This window comes from Fulmarus glacialis, unplaced genomic scaffold, assembly GCF_000690835.1.
Source record: "Fulmarus glacialis isolate BGI_N327 unplaced genomic scaffold, ASM69083v1 scaffold24716, whole genome shotgun sequence".
Lineage (NCBI taxonomy): Eukaryota > Metazoa > Chordata > Aves > Procellariiformes > Procellariidae > Fulmarus > Fulmarus glacialis.
In genome coordinates this window covers 104884-129090 of record NW_009219368.1, presented here as the reverse complement: position 1 = coordinate 129090, position 24207 = coordinate 104884, and the positions used below count along the sequence as shown (strand labels likewise).

Below are 24207 nucleotides of genomic sequence, written 5' to 3'. Positions count from 1 at the left end.
TGGCTGCAGGCGGCGGGAGCTCGCGTCGCCTTTTTGCAGCGCCCCGAGGGGAAGGCCGGGCTCGCCCCTGGCGCACGGCCTCTCGGAGTCACCTCACTTAAATGATACCCGATGCTAAGTTACACTTAAAACACTTTTTTTTTTTAATCAAGGAAGTTGAACAACAACAAAAAGGCCCTGTACAGAAGTTAAATTTTATTACAAGTGTAATAAACTTAATGATTTTTAGCACTAAGGCAATCACAGTTTCATAAGTTATGTATATATATAATTTACACAAGTCTACATTGACAAATCAATTACCAGTCACATCAACGAGGGGTTTGTGTTAGGGCAAAGTTTATGAAAATTCACAGTTAATCTGCAAGTATTTTAAAGATGCAGGAATCATATTGCACATAATAAAACAGTGGACGCTGAGGAGCAGATTTACAGTGTTCCAGCTATTCCTTCACAGAATATACATTGGTCATCATCATGCAGTAACTTCAAATACAGAATGGTATCATGTACCACGGTAAACAGTTACTCACAATGTAAGTTTTAAATAGAGTAGCAAAAAGCCGTTAGGTTTCTCTTTAAACCATATTTAAATTCTTAAAATACAATAAAAAAACACTTTGATAAAATCAAACGGAATTACGGTTGTCACATTATACTTTCAGTATTCTTCTTTGTCTTTTCCTTTCTTTTCCTTTTCATCCTGTAGTGCAGTACCAAGTTTCTTTATAAGGACCGACAAAACTTTGTCCAAAGGATCCATGACACCGCGCTGCAGCCACTTAGGAATAGTAGTCCTTGCATGGTGAAAGCCCAGCTTTTGGAGGATGTAGTCAACACCAACGGGATCAATTTTTCTCCCAGTCCAGGATATTAATCTAAAAAACCCAATAAATAGCGGACTCAATCTCAAACATATAAATATAGCAACTGGCGTTTGTATAAAAAAAACCATCTATTTTTACCATTGTTACTGCTGACCAACATAAGTCCAACAGGCATTGTTTCAAACTTAATTTATACAGATAAGCTGAAGGTGACCAGTGGAACGTCCTCTCAAAGGAAGAGGATGCTTAAGGAGGCAAAAAAACCAGACCAGGCTCCCTCCAGATCATGTTTAAATTGATTTATTATTACTGCTAACACAAAATGCCAACTGTCAAGATTTGTTTGGCCTGGGTTGACGTGTTGTTTTGATATGTGAATGAACACTTAGGTGCTCCAGCAGTGTCAGCAGAGGTTACAAAACAAACAAACCCTGACACAGAGAAAAAGCAATTTCAGTGATTGAAAGTGTATATTGAGAGCAGTGAGTTGCTGCTATACACACTATTTCTTTGTGCTAAGTTTAAACTGCTATATAGCAACTAATATATATAGTGCTTTTTTATTTCCAGGTGACTGCTTAAGGAAGAACTAAAACTGGAGAACTGCAAGATGAAAAACTGTATGGCAGAAAGTGAATGGGCTGTTGTAGGACAGAGTGAAACACAGTAATCTGTGGTCCTTAATGAGTTTAATTTTACTGTATCCTAATTTTGAAGAGCCTCCAAGAATATCTTTAATCTGCCTAAGTTCTAATCTAGAAGTTAACTGATGTAATAGAGAATTGCGTTATCCAGCTTTTGTCATGTCCTGTAGCAGGTATCTTTCATAGCAGCACTAATAACCAAAGACAAATCTGTAACACGTGATTGATCTTCTTAAGAGCTGAACAGCATCAACTTAGAAACACTTGTCGTTTGCAGGACAGTACCCACAGATGAAATGCATAGACAAAGAGATAGCAGATAAGCCTGCTTGCTACCTGAGCGTGGGTTCCAAATGCCAAGTATTGCACATAAATTCTCTCCAGTCGACTGTAGTGTAAGTAATGCTTTCCTCTGCCTCTTTGTCAGTGGAGCTGTCTTCCAGAACACCAACGGAGTTTTTCTGCCCTGGACGAGCAGCCAAAATGCGAGGAGGAAAAATTGCTACAAAATGGAGAGACGGAAAACCCCACACCAGTCAGTCATGAGCATCTCACTTGAATTCTCTTTGTACATCATTTAAATAAAACAAAAGCACAAATCTCAAAAAAAGAGAGAACCACCTTGTGTTTCAGTTTTACAGAATTTCTGGCAAACAGTTTCAGTTTGAACAAAGCGCTAGTAAAAAATATCCTATGAAAACCGTAATAGACACTGGATAACACTGGAATGTGGGATTCTTCCTTCTCTCTGCCAGCCCAAAGCATCCATAAACAGGGGCTTTTTTTCAAATTCATCATGGCATTCAACAAAGCATATTACATTCCATAAGCAAAATTCAGACACGCTCCTAGTTTAGAATATTTTTTTAGATTGACAGAGTAGTCTCTGAGGAGGAGGATGGTGGGGGAATGGTTAAGTTAAATCTTTGTCCAAAGGCATCATGAGAACCTGAACCCAGCTCTTACTTCAGTTTAAGTCCTGGGATACAGAAAAGGAACAGCAGCTCCTTCCCCTCCAAACAACGTATTTTTAAAAATAAAAACAAATCTGTGAATTAGGATTGAATTTTGATTTAAGATAGCTTGAAAACAAATTTTTTTTACAAAGTTCCACCAAAAATAATTATCTTCCCCTTTTGTTAGTTTCTGCACCTGTTGGACATTTTACTATGAAGTGCTTTTAGGAAGCACTCCTAGCTCTGTTGTACACAATTACACATAATTGATATGGTTAGTTATAAAAATAAACTTTCAAAATACTGAATTTAATGCATTCTACATCATATGTGTGTTACATTTATACATCACATCATGAGACATCACATGAATAAGTGTTACATTTTCTATACAATTCAGTAGTACATGCAAACTACTACGCACAACATTGAGTTTCACACACACCAGAAAAGCAAAATATATTACTTTCACTGTGGTGGTAACTCATCGTTTACGCGTACATTACCATGTTACATTACTCTTGTGGCAGCCTTTAAAGAAAAAAGTACAGAAATGAGAATCTAGAGCAGGATTGCTGTGGCAAAATTTGGAAAAATCTTAATTTAAGATCTGAAGTTGTAAAACTTCAAATAAGCAGCTTTTAATTTCAGTGATGACATCTCATCTGACATAATATAGAATTATATAATACTTGCTCTCCTGAGGAAGGGAAGTGGAGAGGGAGGTGCTGATCTCCGTAGTATCCAGTGACAGGACCTGTGAGAATGGTTCAAAGCTGTGCCAGGGGAGGTTTAGACCAGACACGAGGAAGCATTTCTTCACCGAGAGCATGGTCAAACACTGGAACAGGCTTCCCAGAGAGGTGGTCGATGCCCCAAGCCTGGCAGTGTTTAAGAGGCATTTGGACAATGCCCATAACAACATGCTTTAACTTCCCGTCAGCCCTGAAGTGGTCAGGCAGTGGGACTAGATGATCGTTGTAGGTCCCTTCCAACTGAAATAGTCTAGTCTAGTCTACTTATAGTAAATGTAACATCTGAAATAATTTTATTTATGATCAACACCTACAGTGCCGATCTTTTCCAAGTCTTAATTAATTTAGTAGGTTTTAGATACTTATGGCAATAATTACTTGTAAAGCATTAAAGCCACTGGATGATGACCTTCTCTTCAGGTAATGAGAGAGCACAATCAGTCATTCAGTAACACACTGTTTATTCACCTTAAGTCTGCAACAACAAAAATCAGGCTGTTTGGCGTGCTTTACGTATACATCAAACTCACTTGTCTTTGATTTGCTCTTCTTAGCAAAGACCACATATCACTTAAGAATGCACGTGCCAAATTTGAATGCTGCAACTGAACATATTCACGTGGAAAAGCAAAGCATTCTGAAGCCAGAAAAATGCATGTCTTGAAGGACTGCAATAAAAGTAATGTAGCTTCCTAAAACAGTTTTCATCTGCATATACCATCTTAAAAAAAAGAAAGTTAAACTAAACACCAGGTGTCACAATAGGAGCAAGATTACGACTTAGGAGTAACTAGCACAAGCTCATCAGTAGTGGGTAAGGAACAGAAATCCAGAAGTATGTCTGTTCTCTGCAGCATACTGCACATAGGTGCTGCATTGGAGGTGACCAAATTGTTTTTCAACAACCTGCTGTACCTACACAGTGTAGCACAGTGCCACGCAGAGATACTAGTACAGCTCCCTGCACATGGTGGCATGTCAGCGTAGTGACACTACGTAGGACACTAAGTTTGTATGCAACTACTCTGCTTCGAGTCCTACAGGAGTTGACTTAAAATCAGCTGATTCCTGAACAATGTTGCACTTTTTGAGAAGTGCCAAAATACCTCTTGGCTTTCAGTCTAAAACAACCCAGAAAAAACTTTTTGTTATTGTATAGTTAAATTTCACTTACCAGTGATTAAAAGAGGCAAGTATCATTTCATAGCATTAAGTCCAGATTTCAAAACATTTAATACTACTTCTGTTGATCTCAATGGAAGCAAGGTTAGGCTTAACTTTTTTAAAATCAAATCCGTTTTAACAAATTAACTTTATTAAAAAGTATGAAAATATTTACTATGAAATAGTCTGACAACTGCAGATTGTCAGATGAGTGTTACCTCATAATTAACAACTTACCTTTTTCTTTTTCTTTTAGATAAGCAGATACCAAGTCATGCAGAAACATAATCAATTCAGCATCCATAGTTACACAAATGTGGTCTGTAAATTCAGTTACTACACTGCATTCCACCTTTGGTTTAACACTTGTATCTACAGTCAGATAAAAATAGTATTAATGCACTTTTAAGTACATACAGTATACATAAAAGTACACAGAATTTGAATACAAATCATTTGAAAATGACATTGCTGTTACTGAACCAGAGACTCAAAAGAGAGGAAGGACCACAATTAACATCTGTGTTTAGCAGCCTCAGCATTTTTTAAACAGTCTCCCCATTAGAGTAACTTCTGGTATTTTATAAAATATGTTGAAAATAAAGAAATACTACCATGTACCAACCTTGATCATCCTCAACGTGGAAATTCAACCTAAAGCAGTATCACTAGCTTGTGTTATGCTATCAATGCATGATTTTAGACAATAAGAAAAGCTGATAGCAAATGTTGCTAGTTTGGCTATTAAAAAAACAACCAGTTGACTTATCTAGCAGTATTATCCAGGATCAGGTATGGAGTAAGCTCAGCCAAAATAAACATCTACATTAATGTCTTACACCTTCAGAAATCTTATTTCCCGCCAGTTCCAATTGCAGTCTGAAGATAACATTTTGAAAACAAGAGCATAAAAATGAGGTTCCTATCTCATATTCCCTTTATTCAGAATGGCCCTCCTCTTTAACATTTTAATAAAAATAAGAAAACCAACCCCCTAAAAACAGCCAAACTAGCTGAAGTGTTCATATTAATTTCTCTTAGTAAGTTTTTTTTATAGTGACCAGTCTCTGGACTGGATCTTCACTCTCTCCACAGAATTCCCTCTACATTCTATTATGAAATGGTATCCTTTCTTGCAGAGCTGCAGTAATTTTCAGACTAAATCTTCTTATCAGCACGGTAGCTTTGTATTTAACGTCTCATTTATGAGAAATAGCTTTGGATGAAGAAAAAACAAATTATGTTTACTGCACCTTGTAATGAAGGCTCTTGGGGCTCTTGAACATGAATAGATTTAAAATCCAGCTGCATCCTTGGCAATGCAAAAATGGTTTCAGTTTCATGGTTGTAACTGGAGCCACCTCTGAAGCCGCTTAGCAAGCTTGAGCTTTTCACTGTTGTGCTGCTCTCTGGGTTGTTAGCATCAACATTTCGAAGCAGGTTTAACTCTACATGGACAATGGGAAATTCCTGAATTCAGTAGTCTTTATTAAAAAAAGGTTCTTGTCAGCACAGAGGGTGACAAATTTTCATGAAATACATCTCATAATAAGAAGGGGGGAGGAAATAAGTGTCAGTACCATAACATCTAAGCACTTCTAAGAATCTTTGTTAGTTTTTTGGAAGCTTAAAGTCCAAATTTTATCCATGTGACCACCCTATCACAACTTTGTTCTAGTAATGAGCTTTCAAGTTAAGTGAGATATAGATTCAAAGTGTGCCCTTTGTGTTTGAAAATATGGTAGCACTTAAAATGAAAATAAATGTTTCCGATTAATACAAATAATACCTAAATTCATCGGGGCAGCATTGCTGTTAGAAATCACTGTTGACCAGGAATCCAACTTTGTCACAAGACTTTCACCATAGTACACATGCAACATCATTTGAATGAGTTTTCAGTTGTTAAAATTGTGAGAAGACAAAAATGTTAAGAAAGGTTACTATTTCATTATAAAACTGCTGGTGTATGATTACTAAGACGATTATATCCTTTATCATGCTCCCAAAAGCATGGCTACAAAAGGTCAAACAACCAAATGTTGTTGTTTATATACTTAAATGCTCCAGATGTAGCAAAACAGGGCTACATAAAAACATCTACCAGACAGCGCCTCTATTTGTGAACTTCAACCACTACATCCTGTTGTGTCTTTCAAAAGGAATAAATATTAGAATAGTGTACCAATAATTTAAAAATTTTTTTTCAAGAAACAATCATCTGCTCATTTCTCACTATATGCCATATCTGCTATTCGCCCTTTCACAGAAATTCTATTGGCATCATCTACTGATTCTACAGTTTGTGAATGAAATAGTGACAGCTGTATTTTAAGATTTCTTTTAACATTATCTTGAAAGTTTTATTTTCCAATTAACAATGATTTAAAGATATGATTCAAAATGTTTTAAGGCCTAGAGGCAGCTGAATGTTGAAAAGCTTTAGGCAGATGAGTAATTTTCAAGTGTTAGTCATAAGTGGTGACAGAAGCCTAAAATATATTCCTACTTCAACTTAATCCGTAAATCCTTCATATACAGTGAAATATATCCTTATGTTACAAGATCACAACTGGATGTGAAACAAGAAAATTTTTTGCATACAGTGAAAGAGGAAAAGACTAGAACTACTGCAATGCCAGATACATAAATGTCCTGTACACTAAACAGAACATTTTGGCTTTACTGCTCAGTTTGAAAAAGGACTTAGCTCAGTAATGCTCCCAGCTGTTCAGCATATTGCTATGCTTCATTCCACAGTTCACCATAAGGTTCTCAAGAAGAAACAACTTCCATTATTTCAAATTCCCCTCTCCCTGTAGTCCACTTGAAATTTAGTAGCTTTTAAACAGCTCAATCTGCACTGCCTGGCAAGCAGACTAATCCCAAAACTTAATGAACGTGAATCTAACCTTCATTCCTTGTGGCTGTAACATAATTGAACCACTCTTTCACACTGGCAACTCCATGTGGGGGGTTTTCATGGCGGCGCCTTGTTATCTTTGTGATTGTCGCCATAGGGCTTTCGAGGGCTCCGCACGGTTTGGTGACCATAGTGTTATGGCCCAAATGAAAGTCCAGGGTTTGCACAATATACGTGGAGTGTTCACTAGTACCTGCATTGAAGGTGTGGGCAGCATGGGGTGAGAGAGAAAGAAAAAAAAAAAAAATGGAAAAAGCAGCTTGGTAAGGGTAGTAGGATTTTTCCTCTCACTCTCCTCTCCTCGCACAGGTATTTAACATGAATAATTAGTATGCCAGTGGCATTAAAAACTGGTATAAAGCTTGCAAACGACAGAAAAATTAAATCCTCAGCAGCTACAGACAGTAAAAACTTCACAATATGAAGACAAATATAAGCAATAAGACCATCAAAATTCATCACACAGAAACAAAGGACTACATAAACACAGACATGCAATTAACAAGGCAGACAATCCACTTTGTAGGCATATTATCAGGGACATATCTAGTATATTTGAAAATGTACTTTGCATTATTCCACAGATAAAGCAAATTGTGGTAAAGATAGAGAGGGAACAGATTATTATTTTAGGTAAGTCATATATTTTTTGGAAATAATCTTGATTCAGACTTAAAGAAAATAAGTTTTTCTTTGATTTCTTCTTACATATCAATACATTCTTAAAACTCATTTAAAGGCGTTTCGAGAAATGAGGAAATGGTTTAAATTACCATCTTCCCAAACTTTCTGGGCTTCTGTCCAAAATGCAATATTGGGTTCTTCAAGGTGAAATAAGGCCCACGATTTTGAACGGAAATTAGGTCCATGAAAACAAGCCAGCGTCATATGGTTTCCATGCAGGCTCATGGATCCTCCAAATTGCATTCCATCTTCTGGCAATGGCATCTGAAATAAGGATATATGGCACCCAGATACCACTTTCAAAACTCCTGGCCAATGGCGATGATGGGCTGCATCCAACACTAGAAAGTAAACATGTAATAGCAAGAACAAACTTTAGGAAAGACAAAGATACAGAAAAGATTGCTGCCATATTTATATTTTTAATAAAACATGGAATTATGAGCGATATTTTCTAACCTATTTCATTGACACTGTTTCATCTTTGTGATCTAAGGTGGTTGTAGCTTAAGAGTACCTGAACAAGCACACTGGGAAATCAATGACTCGTTGTGTTCAGACAAATTATGGTTTCAGCTCATGATTAATAGAAAGTAAGAATAACATCACACTTCCACGGCTACTCAAAGTAGAAATGTTTTTTTATAAATAGACATAAAAATAGACTTTGAAAACTATTTCAACTCTATTGAAATAGTTTGAAAACAGCAAAAAAGATTTTTTTGTCTTTTATTTTTTAAACAAACATACATATTTTTAACTAAAACCCCAAAATAACATAAATTAGTTCATTATTGTACCCTGGTCTAGCAGGGTAGTCAAGATACTTGCATTCTTCATTGAAAGGTTATTGCCAGGCCAAATTTATGGGAGAAATGTACTGAAGAAACTATTTCAAGTCAAATAGATACGCTTGCATGTATAAAGTTGCTCAAATGAATTTTTGCAATTAAAACATCCACTTGGGAAGTGTACTCTTTTTTGTACCACTTACATTGCTCATGTGAGCTTCTTTCTAAGTTGTTGGCCATTGTCTTGGGAGGGAGATAAGGAACAGGTCCCCAAGTGGACAAAGCTCGCTTGCTTGTATCAAACTGCTGAGTAAAGAACTCCTGGAGTTTCATTCCTATTTTTATTAGGTCTGGTGTAGTCGATCTTGAAATCATCACTTGGAAGATATCCCATTTCAAGTCCCCATGGACAAATATCTCACTAGATATTAAAAATAGCAAGAACATTAGCAGTTAATCTATTTCCTACGGACAATTAAAAAAAAAAAAAAAACAAACAAAAAACCACACCACAACAACGAACCCTTTGCTTTCTAGCAGACGCTTACATTTTTGGTTAGCAATACTGGACAGAAGACATATAAGGCAGAATTTGACCTTCTCAAACATTATACATTTTAAACACAGGAAGCAGTATTACCTTTTATCAGAGATGCTCGAGTCCAAAGCATTATACAGATTAATTTTCCATTCATCCTGTAGTTTAAGATCAGCATTACTGAAGATTCCCATTAGGATACTGGACCCCATATAGTCAACACGTGCTTCAGTAGAACCCATGGTAATTTGAATTTTATGACTGGGCTGTTGGTTTGGGTGTTCAGAAATATGAGCTGAAATAGAACCAAAGCAGTACAGAAATAAACTATTAAAGATAAGAAAAGCAGTTTTTCCAGTGATATCACCCTTATGCCATCCACATGATACAGAGGGACTGAGAAAGCACTGCTTTCTTCCAGATGCACGGGGAGTTCATGACTCTGGTGTAGCGCCAGAACACCCAGCCTCTTTCCAAAGCCAGTTTTGCATTTCCCAGACCATAAGCACTTGTGAAACGCCAGGAGGAGCTGAAGTGCTATCAAATCTTTCACTTGCCATCTGTCCAGACAGCTGAAGGGGGCTGGAGGGTTGCACAACTAGCTAGTGTAATTTTAGAGCAATCCTGAGACTGAATCAGCCTCCGATCAGAAGGCTATCCCTTCAACTCAAAGTGTGTTTCATGGTCAGAATGCACAAGTAAAAATCTAAAGGTTTTATGTACTAGCAGGTTCACAAAGTGAGGTACTGTGTATATTCATTAGTTTTTCACATTTATTGTGTGGAGCATATACTAATACCAGACAGCTTTCCAACTTACCCACCATCTCCAGGGTATTAACATCTATGGTACCTCCAACAACTCCCCCTCTGGAGTCCAGCTGTGATCTTCCCAAGCCAACAGACATGCTAATTTCCCGATCTCTGCTACTACCCACAGATAGACGACCCTGGCTTTTCAAACCACTGGTGGTCCACCTAGAACAGAGGTGAAAACAGACAATAATTTTGCAGGCTGTCAAAAGAGAAACTGAAAATTATTTACTGGAAAGCAGTAAATAATGTGGTTTAGGCATATGTGACTTCAGGATTAAGCATCTACCAGTATTCATGCGGAGCTTCACAGTTCAAATCTGAAAAAGTTAGGATTTTAAAGCTAGAAGACAACAGGCTGTTAACAGTCTGTGGGGAAAATGGTTTTTTTCCCCCAAAACAACACCGTCTGTTAAAACACGCTTGAACATGTTTTATACTTACGTAGTATTGCCCATTACATTGCTCATATTCATTTGAACATTTAATTGTTTTAGGTTCATAGCAAATACAACCAGTGTTTCCCATGGTGTTCCTTGCTGGCTTCCAGCTTTATTTGACTTATTAAATGGAGTTGATGTTTTTGAGAGAGTATCTAAACAAAAAAGTAGGCAAAAATTTAAATTATTCCACATGCTGGGAAAAACTGGCAGAATATATTCATTGTATATATTACAAAAGGACAGACTAATACCATATTTAAGAAGCGCCACAAAACTACGAGTGAGGATAAATGAGAACTACAGCCTTTGCAATATGCGTTGCTTTAGTTGTCATAGAAATTGACTCATTTTACACATTTATTTTACACATTTATTTTTACTAATATCTTTAAGAGAAACGATTTTTAATTTGCAGTCGGTCATGCAAGAGCATATTTTTAATTATTTAGCTGTTTAAAAATACCAGTATATTCAGAAAACGAATGTAGTATTTGAATATTCAGGTAGCAGTTATTTGCACAAGTGCCAAGTCAGAATTTCAAGTATTAGGGTTTTCCTTGCTCTTCTCACAGAAATCCTGGCCATACTCTTACAAGCCTGTGCAAAATTGCATTTCCTATCAACAAGCCACTCTACCAGCCATAAATCCTTCTCCAGCTATGTCTTCTCCTAAAAACTGTTTATATACAACATCTTGGTAGTGTTCTAAATAGACAAAATACCTGTCCTTTCTTTTTTCACAGATATTTTTCCTAGACTAAAATAAGCACCACACTTCTAAATCTCCACACAGCCAGTGCTATAAGATACAATACAATAATGTTTGTAGCAAAAGAAATTAGAAGTTACTTTATTTCTTATACAGAAACTACCCTTATTTAGACCTCTTAGAATATGCCCAAAGTCTCAGATGAAATGAAATAACCGACCTCACCTGTGAGCTGTGATATTGACCCTCTACTAAAAGCATGGTAATTGCTTTGATGAGAATAGAGAGCCAAGAAGATGACAATGCAATCAAATTAAGCTGCAGAACTCACCTAATCCCAGCTAAACAACTCCTGCTCTAGTAAAGTAAAAGAAACTGCCATTTTATAGAAAGTGTGCTAACAAACTACACTTTGATTCATCCATTTCAGACATTTTCCTTTCTCTAAGCCATTGACTCTCCACTCCCAGGCACAGTGGAAAAGAATATTTTATGGTTGCTTTCTACAAAGCAGTAATAACGTACTTTTTTCATACAACTGATGGAAATACTTTAAAAAACTGAAGAAATCATTGCCTACTAACCTCTCTGAGGCACTGAAGAGTCAGACACGCTCCTGGATCTTGTAACAGCTGGAGACTTTAAGCTATGAGATGCTGTCCCAGGTGACATACTGCTGCTTGCATTGTGTTCACTAAAAACATTAGGTGACTGTGCCATGTGTGTAAATGAAGCAGATTGGCAGGGCTGCTCCCACGTCCTACAGTATGCTTTGCGTGATGATTCAGGAGAAAGGTGCTGGCTTACCCCTTCAATTGAATCTGGTGTTCCAGGACCCGATGCTACTAGAAAAAAAGCAGCACATGAAAGGCAGAAAAACTATTTAATTTTTGTTTAACAATATCCTCCCGTATACTAAAAAGTATTTGCAGAGTTTCAAAATATATTTCATTTATCGTAACTAAAGGTTTTCTACTGTCTTCATTAATATAAGCTCTTTAAATAATTTAATGACCTACTTCGGAAATTTTCCATTTCTTCTTTCTAGGATTTTCTAATTAGAGTGACTGCATATGGAGTAAATTATAATACATTTATATCTAGTCACATACGTAATAATACACAAGTAATAAATGTTTATAAAATTCCTACTATAACCCCTTGTACAAAAAGGCTTTTTTCATTATAAGAAGCAGTATCTTACCTGGCAGATTTATTGTTTGATCACCTAGGAAAAGCCGTCTAGCAATGCTTCTCCTGTACCAAGCCCTTGGAAAGGCTAGAATCTCACTGAGTCGGCGCATATCATATTTAAAAGAAGCAGATCCTATATCACAGACAGCTGAAAAAGAAAAAGCATATATGCACAACTGTAAACTCTCAGTAGTACCACGTTCTGGTAACCAAATCTAATTAATAGGTGTTCAATAGAGTCAAATATTTCTTTACCTAGCAGTACAGTCTCTGCTGAAATGAAAAAATAGTTTTCCTGAGGTGTTGCTATTTCTCCAAATCCAATATTATTACTATCCACATTTCATAAAGGCAAAATGGAACCTAAGAATGTAACTGATGTTGGGTCCTACTTGTGTTGTATGTGCCTCAGACTCCTCATCTGAGGGCTTTAATGGCAGATTAATCACAACCATTCTGCTGTTTGCCCAGTAAGTCACAGGATCCCATGTGCAGTAGGGGAAAATAAATAAATATAAAAAACAAGCAAATCTTTAAACCCCACTTTTATTTCAAGGTTCCCTGAGTATTCAGGAGTCCAGCTCTCACTGTAGCTTCATAGGCACCAGGTGGCAAGGTGGTAAAATTTGACAGCTAATAACTGAACACAGACTGCAGAACTACAACACCGAGTTAGACATGCAGCAGTGCAGCCAGAATTGATAAGAACACACAGCAAATGTTAGACTTAAAAAAAAAAAAATTAAAAAAAAAAAATCATGAAGAACACAAAGAAGGCAGCTTGTGATCTAGGAGATTCAGCTGTCATTTTTAATGAGCACGGTGTATCATCTCTATAATACCACATTTAATTGTGGTACATAATCCACTTCGATTTTTTTTTTCCCCTCTATGGGGACATTGCTTGAAAACTAGACTATTTCTAGTTTTCATATAAAAAAGGAAAAAAAGGGCAAGTGTCTGTAAAAGATTTTATCCTATTCAGGTAACAAAAGAGAGCTGTGAAATACCTGTTTCTGAAGAGAGGACTATGAAAATGAGTTGGACCTACCAAACTAGGTCCAACTTAAAGCTTAACCAACTTTGAGAATAAATTTAACATAAAGTTCTATTATTATACTAGTTTATCTCTGTTATAGAATGTATTAAGAGATGAATCAGCAATGAGAATCTGAGTTTGTTCATCTTTCTGTTCTGATGGAACAGTGATGTAAAAGAGCGTTCACACTAGGGCAGTGGGTGGCCTGCTGAAGTTTATTCCCTTGTTGCTCACTCCTGTATGTGGAGACTTACTGAAGCTATAGCATACAGATGCTGTGGGCATACTGCGATTGCTTTCTAACTTTAGCAAGCAAGTCAGTGCAGCGTAACACATCAAGAAAACACTGCAGAATTCCACCAAAGAAGCTGAAAAGAAACCCAGCCCAAAGCCCAACCCTCATCGTACACTTTTTCTTAGTGATCTGTAGTCCCTTCAACTGATTGCTCTAAGAAACATACATTTTTGGATTACCATCGCTCTTTTTGATCACCAGCAGTAAAACAGATTCGCAATGGCCACACCGAAGTGAAATGGCATATTTAGAGGATTTCAAAACCACTATTTTAAATCTAATGATGCATGACAGTGAGGAATAAATGGAATATTTAGGAAGAAGGATTTTTTTTTTTTTGGTTGGGAAACAAGGACTACTGGTATAGCTAATAAAAAAACATTTAAAAGCTACTGAGTTTGTCATTGAAACAAATTATGTAAGTGAGAACAGATTAGCATTACATGTTCCGTCTCATTTCCATTTATGTAGTTGTGTATTACCGCACTGCAGTCATACAGACTTTTGGAGTTCTCAAGAAACAGGGTTAAAACATGAAGGGCGTAGGTATTGCTCAACAACAATACTATTCAAAGACTCTAGTCTCTGAGGAACAAAGCTAATGTATACTATGGGATTTTATACCTGAAAAAAAATGTACATTGTGCCATTAGGTGGAAAATAACCACCCTCTTTTGCATGCGCAGACCATATAATAAAGTTGACATACTCAGATTACTACTAAATAATGATTTGAAATCACTTCCTTCTGATAATACTTGACAGAAACATCTGCAATACAACTAAATGACATGTAATTTAAAGCTGACTAAACACAAACAATTTAGGCTTGATCTCTGTTGTGGGTTCGCCCCGGCTAACAGCCAAATGCCCACTGAACTGCTCACTCATTCCAATCTCCTGTGGGAGAGGGAGAAAACAGAAGGCAGATAAGGAGACTTGTGGATTGAGGTAGCAACAGTTTAACAGGGAAAGCAGAAGCTGTGCATGCAAGTGAATTAAAAAAAAAAAAAAAAAATTATTCACTGCTTCCCATTGGCAGGCAGATGTTTAACTATTTGCTGGAAAGCAGAGCCTCAGCACGCCTAACAGCTGCTTGGGAAGACAAATGCCATAACCACCAATATCCCCCCTTCCTCCTCCTTTCCCTGAACTTTTATTACTGAGCGCAACATCGTATGCTGTGGAATATCCCTTTGATCAATTTGGGTGAGCTGTCCTAGCTGTGTTCCCTCTGGGGCAGAGGGGGAAAGAGAGAAGGCCTTGAGGCTGTGCAAGCACTGTTCAGCAATAGCCAAAACATTGCTGTGTTATCTATACTGTTTCAGCCACAAATTCAAAGCGTAGCACCATAGGGGCTGCTCTGAAGAAAGTTAACTCCATCCTAGCCACAGCTAGTACAATCTCAAAATATTCAAGGGTCACATTAAGTCACACGGACTGATGTCAGAGATGTGGTTGAGCAAGCCTATTTAGTTACATTATATGAATCAGGACGCTAAAAAGGTGCATCTGCAAATAGGTACTTTGAGTGCCATTAAAATGGAATGTATCAACCCCTACTTCATTCAAAAAGAGCAAAAATTTTACTACACACTACAAGTAGACGGCTCTTATATAACATCTACAGAAGCTGCTGAGAGTAAAGTCTATCACTGGAACAGCAGTTCTCTAATTAGCTGAAAGGGGGGGATTAAAATGAAACAAGCATTTACCAGATATGTTTATCAATGTAGTATCTATCTTGCTGGTAGCTTTGCTCGCAGACTGACTCTCAAAAAAGGAGGAACCACCTGAACGCCTTATTCGTGACAGGCTGACTTTCACAAACTCAAGGTTAATGCTCAAAGAATCCTTCCGGCCAGTGACCGAAGTTGGTTCCTCATCCACATTACCTAGAAATAGAAAGGAAAAAGTTCAATCTTCTGTGACCTTTTGAAATCTTCAGTTCAGAAAACCATGCCAAACTTGAACAATGTTCATTAAAGCAAACAAAAACTTGTTCTGTACCTAAGGCTCCTGATCCAGGGGTTAGAACAGTAACAGCAGATTTTTGTTTTCCAGCTCCATATGGATGGAAGACGTAAAGGGAAAAGTCAGACATGCAGGCGGTAAAGCTCAGGCCTGAAGAGCTGCTACTAGAGGTAGTCAGGTCTGACTGACTGCTGCTGTGCCGTGTTCTGCCAAGAGGGCTGCCTAGTCCAGATGATGAACCTGAAGTCAAATTTTTTTTTTTGCAAAAGTGAGTTTTAGTACGAAAGCATTTTCAAACATGAAATAATACTGATTGTTACAGCAATATTAAACAGACTAAATGCACATCAAGTTATGCCCTTTTAGCAGCAATGTAGCTTAAATATTCTATGTATTGATGCCAGCCTTTTATAAGAGATAACTGAACTCACTTAACCAATGCAAGAAAAACTCCAATATACTGTATCTGTGCAAGCTTTTACAGGAAACTGATACAACATGAAGAAATCCTACTGAACTCACTAATATATAAATGTCTCACCTTAAGGTGTGTAAAAGTTTATCTTCTGCTCTAATTTTAGACAACAAAACATTGTATTTATTTATGGTACAAGCTGTATATAGTATAAACATTCATATACATATTACCTGGTACTCCAGATTTACTAACTGAATTCTTTGAGCCACTCTGTGAAGTAATACCACCAACTGACACATTTTCTGATGGGTACGTTGTGCCTAATGTTTCCAGTTCTCCTCGGTTTGAAGAGAAAACAAGGTCCAGGGAAGGCAACTTCAGCATACATTCAACTCTTGATACCGGCAAGCAACTGAACTTGATTTGAGAGGGCTGAAAGACAGACAGAAAATAAAGCATTCAATGAACAAATATGAAATACTAAAAACATCCCAAATTTGGCTTATAGAGTGCTATGTATTTATTTTTTAAAGCAAATTACAACCTTTTCAGACTGGTTTTGGAATTAGTACGATAACTGTATACAAGTTGATACAGATACATTAATTTCAGGGAATCCCTCCAACACCAGGGCTATTATTTGGACCAGTTTTTGGAAGACTTAGACACAGGAAGCCTGGATGCAGTAGAGGACATGTACGTCCCCCTCTCTTCCTCCTCCCCAAGTCAATTCATAGCTCATCTGATGCGAGAATTATGCAGAATCACTTGAGCTGATGCTGAAAGCTTCAGCTCCCCTCAACACATTCTTGGCCAGATGAGTTTGCAAGTAAAAGCTGAGAGAGGCTACAGATTGTTGTGGTTAATTTTCAGAGGCATTAAAAAAAAAAAGCATCTGTCAGAATATGTTGTTCAATTTGGGAACATAATCAATTTTATACCAGGAAAAAATGTTGTTTGAGCAAAGTGGAAAAATATAATAGCAACACTGAGATCAAGCTCAAGTGCTCCCAATCACTCTGCGGTAGCACTTTTCTCTCTTATACATATAAAAAGCCCAGACCCATCAAATATTAAGCAGTATGAATAATGCCTTGTAGATGATAACTGTACATTCCTACGTTTTCCATCTAAACTGAGAAAATATTTAATTATTGTTTTTGTTTTGTAATGGTACCTATAAACAATGGATAGAAATACTAGTTATGAAAGATATTTTCAAAAAAAGTCCAAAAGAGACAAAGAAGAAGTAACGATTAAAAATGCTCAGAACTTTTGTGACTCCTCAATATAGCTCATTTCTTTTGTCTCCATGGGATTAAAATGTGTCAGAACTTCTGCGGAAATAAGTCCTATTTTATCATCACACTAGACATTAATATCTCAGAAAGGACACTTGAAAATATTTTGTATTTTTTAAAAAGCAAACTTAGAAGCATGGATTGTCTCAAAGACTGTGACTGAAGTCACTTACTATACTGAATGTTGAGTTAAAACCTCACCTGAACTCGTACATAAACCACCACATCTACAGGGAAGGATGAATATGCTGATGTCGAGGATGATACTAACGATGTTGTGGACTCTTCTAAGGTATCTTGTATATCAAATTGCCCCATGTCTTCATCCTGTGAACTAACAGCTTTTAACAAGTACAAGAACTCATTAGAAAGTGGACTTTAAAGGGAAGAGCAGCTCAATGCCACCAGAAGACAAAAAAGAAAAAGCGTGGAGTACTAGAATACAAATATACAACTTACCTGTGTAATTCCTTTCAATGGGTGTAATTGGAATGGTTTCGAGAGCTTTCTCTAGGAAGTCCAGTAAGCAAGGGCTAATCACCATTTCTTCTGGCAATGACTGGAGTGCAACCCATGCATACAGTTTAGCAGTTTTCACTCCACCACTTCCTTTCCCTTTGGCTGCAACATTTAAAAGATAAATTTGTCTAATGTATTACCACTCAACAGTAGCTAATAAACATTAGAAGATACTTCATAACTAACAGCTGATTCCTCTAATTCTCTGTATCATCACCTGAAAAGGGATAAATCAGATCGGTTAGAAAAAATTAAGCTGTAAGTTTTCATTAAGAAAACTGCAAAAACAACTATTAGTCTGTCATGCTTGATTGTAATTCCACTGCACATGTTCTTGACCAAGCACTCTTACGTCATTGTTACCACTTCGCTTTTTAAAAAATAGCACTGAAATCAGACACACACAATTCTCCAAATACACCATGGAAAGTAACCACAGCTGACTGGAAATGAAAGTGGAATTAGGAAAAATAAATACGTGAGCCTGGGAAGAATGTCAGTTTAAACTGAGAAAATACATCAAAAAATTAAAACGGTAAATGGCAAGTCCCATTATATTTATGCAAAGAATAACTAAAGATTCGAAACCAGCGTTTTTAAAAGCTTGGAGCTAGCCAGAGTATAAACTAATAAAAAGATGGTTGTCTTCTAAACCTGTAGAAGAGGCTAGCACTTGGATCCACGCTCACCAAAATATAAATATGCACAGAAGGTATTAGTACCAGCTCAGTTACTGCTCTATGAAATACAGCTATTAGAATGAATAGAGATAAATGAAGATATTGATTTTTAATTCTCCAAGAAAAATATAAACATTAACTAAATGACTAAAACAGAGCTTAAAAATCCTTTTATTTGCTAAAAAAAACAAGCACTGAATTTTCTATTTCTATTCTGTCTAGTGCCTCTGACTAGAGGCTCTTACTGGAGACCAAAGACAATAAGACAAGGTGGTTTCCATTCCAGAGGAAAAGTAATATAAAAAAAGTAATATAAATAATAATGAATGTGTTTCAAAACAGTTCAGAACTAATAAATATTTGTAAAAATGCAGCGCATGAAGAAATACAGTAATTGCAATCCCTAGTTTTGGAAGACATTTGTATCATCATACAAGTACAATTTCCATAAGCCCGCTACCAAATGTAGAGCTTACAGACATAAAAACAACAAGACTCAGTAACTGGACATGACATGGTAAAAATTAAAAGGCAAAGATTGGAAATAGGATAGGAAAATACAGAACAAAATTTAGAAAAGTAGTATAAACCAAGATTACACAGTATTCGGTAATCATAAAGAAGGATGGACACTTAAAGGGGTAAGAGCTAATGGTTCAACAGCATGGATAATTGAGGAAGGTGTCCCCATTTCACTGTTCTCTCCCAGCATCTCTGCTGGTTTTATTAAAAAAACAAAACAAAACCAAAAAAAACCAAAAAACCCAAAAAAACCCCACACACAGCTTTTTTCAGTTATTAATTTTGCCTGCTCCTCAAATTTTTCTCTGCTGGTTTTATTAAAAAAACAAAACAAAACCAAAAAAACCAAAAAACCCAAAAAAACCCCACATACAGCTTTTTTCAGTTATTAATGTTGCCTGCTCATCAAATTTTGACAAAATTTTGACTTTGTTTTTAAAGTGATATTCAAATGCCGAAGGAGAGAAGAGTGAATGTCTCAGAAGTTGGAGGTGCAATTTACATACCTCTAGATCTGACATGATGTAAGAACAGACTCCTGCTTGAAAACAGGAATCATTGGAGATAAACCAAAACTTTAAGTATTAGAACTCACGTTACTCCAAATCATGGTTATTTAAGGGCCTGCAACAATTGAGGACGCTAGTCTGGTATTTTGATTAATACAAATACCTCTAAACAGCTGCTTCAGTACTACAAGAAATAACCCAGTTCCAGAAAGCAATAATTTACACATTACTTGTGCAGCAGAAGGCACTTAAAAGCTGAAAGTATTCTTTAAATAGTGTTAACGTATGGAAGCAAGGATTCATCTGAATTTTTTTTTCTTGGATTATGAAGAATAAAGCAATCAGCATTCATTTTTTATACAGATACTTAAACTTTGCTTTCCAGTAATAAGCATTATTTTGTTAAATGAAAACAGAGAGAAGGCAGTGACAGCCCATCACTGGGATATGGTGACTATGACAGAAATATTACTGAGACTGGTTTGGCAAGAGATTTCTGAAAATGCAGCTTTATGAACTGCATTCATGCTTCTGGGATCAGGTTTCTGCAGCCAAAGTTAAGACTTTATAAATACAGCGCTTCAGGTAATGTGCAGACAGATCTAAAGCTAGTAGATTACATGAAGGGAAGATATATATCCATGATAGCTTTAGAAGGTTATTGTCTATAAGTACCTGATGGGATGGGTGGGGGTTGGGGAGGAAGTAAGGTGTTAGTCTTGCTGTGGATAGTGCTAGATAAAGGAGGAGATGTGGCAGTATCTTTCATACCATACAGCTTGGACTCTTTGGAAAGGGTTCTTGGCAAAGAGGATCCTCGAGAAGTATTTGGCGATTCAGTCTTTAAAGTCTTAGAGTTGTAGTGCAACTGGAAAACAATTGAAGATCAATTTACTTCATACAAGTAGCTCAATTTCTATACAGCAGTTTGGTGTCACTCCTTCCCTTCAATTTTTTTTTTTTTTTCATTATTTATAAAAATATCGTTGTAAGATATGTTACATTCCAATTCATGTTCTACAGATACAGCCGGTGCACATAAAGATCTGAAATCTTTGTACAAAAAAAACAGATAAATTAATAAACGATTAAAAAAAAAATCAAGAAAACAGAGAAACAGAGGAAATGAATTATTTAGGAACAATGCCTAAAGCTTGCTCCTCCACTGTGTTACGTTGTACACGTCCTGTGCCACCAACTATTTGTTCCTGTCCGCATAGCTTGCTTTCTGTCTTACTGCATGGTGGAACTATTCCCCTACTAAACACTGGCATATAGAAAGTTGCATAAAAAGTAAAAATAATAAAATATTCCAACAGTTCACACCTCCTATATGTGCATAATACACTATCAATGAAAATACAAAACATAACAAAAGCTGTAGAGAATATTTAGTTATTCCTACATTTGACTAAAAGCAACTGGCAAGGACTTGAGGCGTAACTGTTATCCCTGAAGATAGCCTGGAATACTGGAATATGGACACACATAGCCCTTCCACATCGAAAGACTAGAAAAGCCAGGCTGTTTCAAGTGAAGAGCGTTTGGGGCATGGCATCGCCCCAACTGAATTGCATGAAGTTTCCATGAAGCAGTGACCTATTTTTCCTGTTCTTACTCCACGGGATTTCAAATCACAAACAAGAACATTTCTGTTGAGACCCTTTCTTACTAGGATATAGAAACAATGATTAAAAAAACAAGGGAGTATACAGTTTGACAGCGTTTGAGAGAACATGGTCTTAAAAAAATAGTTTTTATACCAAGACTCTGACTACTATAATAAGCAACACAGAAGACATAGTAAGAGAGCTTTATGTGTTAGTGGGCCAATTACTAAGCTGCCCTTCCCATGAATTACCAATCTTCCTTTATTTAAAAAGAGCATACAATATAAATTACCTGTCAGAGAAGAAAATATCCAAAGCAAATGCCTAATTTTAGACACCAAAATGTTAATGGAACAGATTTCTTCTCATCTAATATCACATACACTGTTTGTTATGGAGTGTCATTTGATGTAGTTCTATTTTTGATGGTACATACAAGATTTTGGGTTCCCCCCCTAAGAAAATGAGGGGAAAAACATCTAGAGGTTTTCAATGTAGTATTACAGAAATCGTTATTCCTATTTTAGCAGTATCTACATAACTGAAAAAAGATTTTTGCCAAGGTGCTCTGTATATATGAACTTGTACATACGGTAACAATGTACTTGCTTTGAAACCATATTTGAGCAGAGAGAAAGAGCAAGTGCTTCCCTGACGAGTTATACGCTCCTTTTACCTTTACATCCACCCCAGGAATATAAAACACTGTTGTTTCCACATCACTAGATTTTGTCTGTAGAGATGATGGCACTTTCTTGCCAGCAAGTAAGTGAGTAGTAGATGCATAATTAGTTTGAAATTTCTTCTTTTTTGAAGGAGACTCTTGATCCAAACTTCTGGAACTCCGATCATAGCTCCTAAAATAAATACACCGCATGTTATTAAGGCAAGTTTAACACTGATATTAATAAGAGTATATTTTCTAGTATTAAAAAAACCTAGAGATGTCTAAAACAAATTTGTTGTATCAACTCTATATGGAAGCATTTCAATCTCTGCTTTACTCTTTACTTTCTGTGACCTCTACTCCCTTTCTGTCTGCCCACTCTGGTTTCGCCGTTTTCATTATGTGATTATTTCAGGCAGTAAAATCTACAAAATTATTGTTATGTCATTAAAGAAACACCTTCCAATGCTCTACAGTCTTACAGTCAAGTTCATCTACATTACCCCACGTGATCTGTGAAAACTCTTTGATACGCAGAAAACACTTTCAATTTTCCTTCTCTGCTGTAAAGCCTGTCTTCATGTAAGTTCTCAAGAGATTCTTTTTCCTTCTGTATCAATTCTTAGAAAAAAGTGTCTTGGAAAGACAGAAACCAAATTGCTTTCTAATTACAGATCTCCTATGTATACCTCTCAGTATTTCTCATTTGTTCTTATTTCTTACAATTAGAATTAAAACAAGGAAATCTCATTTCCTTATACTATACTTGCTAAGAATTATCTTTGTTGACAAATAAGTTTCTTAAAATTCACCACATTATTAATAACATATCAAATTTTTCAGAAGTAATGTAAAGCTGCCATTAGATCCCCAATCACATACACATGAAAAAAAGGAGAACTGAAAAACAGAGGATGAGATCAAACCTCATTAAGATGAGAAGTAAAGCACTTCTGATGCTTAAGATAATAAAAAATATGCATTTTATTAAGAAAGATAGATAATATCAGCATGCTTTTACACACAGAAAATAATGGGAGCCCTCAGAGATCATGAGAAAACACAACAGTAGTCCCATTGTTAGTCAAACCATTACGTGGATTCACTAAGTTGTAAAGTTACTTCTTTGAAGGCTGAAAAAAAAAAAAAAAATCCAAGTGCTTTGAAAGCCTAACATTTTGTTTATGAAAAATAAAACATGATTTAAAAAATAAAAACAGAAGAGAGGCATATGCTGATTCTTGCTAAACAAATGCAACTCCCCATGCCATCCTCGGCCATAACAATTGCAACTTATGGTGATGCTGTGAAGTAGTGATAATTACTACGAATAAAGTGATGGTAACAAACTGGTGCATACATCTTCTATGCTTTTCAAACAGGTCAGTGCTTAAGAGTCGTTAATTATTGTGCGTATGGTTATAACTTAAGTGACGGAAATATCACATGGACTTAACAGCTAAAGCGGAATAAAGTACTCATACCCTGTTCTTCATAAGGCAACTAAAACGTTTCTTACCTTCGTAAACCAATGTCTGCTGAAGCATTGTAGGGTGCAGTACACATTTTCCACAATCGATTTCAACCCTGATATCAAGTTCAAAGTCAATATTTCTCTCCGTGGTTGTGCCAGTCATACTTCTGTTGGTAGGTGTTGTTGGCCAGCGCTCGGTGAACAGTTGGTGGACAGCAGCGAAGCCTGTTGCTTTCTTGCGAGAGGTACTTCTGCACAGGCACAATTGTGGATTAGATATTAGCATGACATTTACCATTTACAGATGGTAGGAGGCATTCTTAGACTATGTCCACACTCAGTATATAATTTTTTACGAACTTTTCTGGAAAAAGCCCTGTCTGATACACAGCAATACAGTGATCCATCTTCCATTAACACATTACTAAGTATCCTTTCTTAGGATACTTAGGGTACTACAAAGAACTAAGCCTTTCTTAAATACTCAAACAAGAAAAGGAACAAAAAGATATATACAGTAACTTTCATATTTGTAAATATTTACATTATTACATGGACTTTGTGGAGGTATAATCACTGGATAAAACTGCAAGTTATGCTGTATTTGATAAATATGTCATTTAGTCCCACTAAAACCTGCCCCGTGCCTCAAAAAAATCACTTTCCAAGTTCTTTTATTCTGTTCCAAGCCCTGAAATTTCTAACAGCTGCCTCCTTTTCAGATCTGAATTCCTCCTCCCCTCACAGTCACCTCTGCCA

At 36.5% G+C, this 24207-nt stretch overlaps 1 protein-coding gene across 1 annotated transcript in view; it reads right to left on the bottom strand.

The window, feature by feature from the left end:
- Positions 1 to 176: 176 nt before the first annotated feature.
- KIAA1109 (KIAA1109 ortholog) overlaps positions 177 to 24207 on the bottom strand; it is a 121415-nt gene continuing 97384 nt past the window's right edge. The window contains exons 65-85 of the mRNA XM_009580350.1: positions 23494 to 23699; positions 23071 to 23107; positions 21984 to 22164; positions 20373 to 20565; positions 17927 to 18088; positions 17669 to 17808; positions 16397 to 16598; positions 15785 to 15988; positions 15490 to 15669; positions 12451 to 12588; positions 11831 to 12088; positions 10539 to 10689; positions 10102 to 10259; positions 9385 to 9577; positions 8948 to 9165; positions 8043 to 8294; positions 7259 to 7462; positions 5600 to 5794; positions 4584 to 4718; positions 1808 to 1973; positions 177 to 878 (exon numbers count right to left, since the gene is read on the bottom strand). Coding sequence (XP_009578645.1) covers positions 662 to 878; positions 1808 to 1973; positions 4584 to 4718; positions 5600 to 5794; positions 7259 to 7462; positions 8043 to 8294; positions 8948 to 9165; positions 9385 to 9577; positions 10102 to 10259; positions 10539 to 10689; positions 11831 to 12088; positions 12451 to 12588; positions 15490 to 15669; positions 15785 to 15988; positions 16397 to 16598; positions 17669 to 17808; positions 17927 to 18088; positions 20373 to 20565; positions 21984 to 22164; positions 23071 to 23107; positions 23494 to 23699 — 3790 coding nt within the window. The 3' untranslated portion in view covers positions 177 to 661. The remainder of the gene's footprint in view (positions 879 to 1807; positions 1974 to 4583; positions 4719 to 5599; positions 5795 to 7258; positions 7463 to 8042; positions 8295 to 8947; positions 9166 to 9384; positions 9578 to 10101; positions 10260 to 10538; positions 10690 to 11830; positions 12089 to 12450; positions 12589 to 15489; positions 15670 to 15784; positions 15989 to 16396; positions 16599 to 17668; positions 17809 to 17926; positions 18089 to 20372; positions 20566 to 21983; positions 22165 to 23070; positions 23108 to 23493; positions 23700 to 24207) is intronic.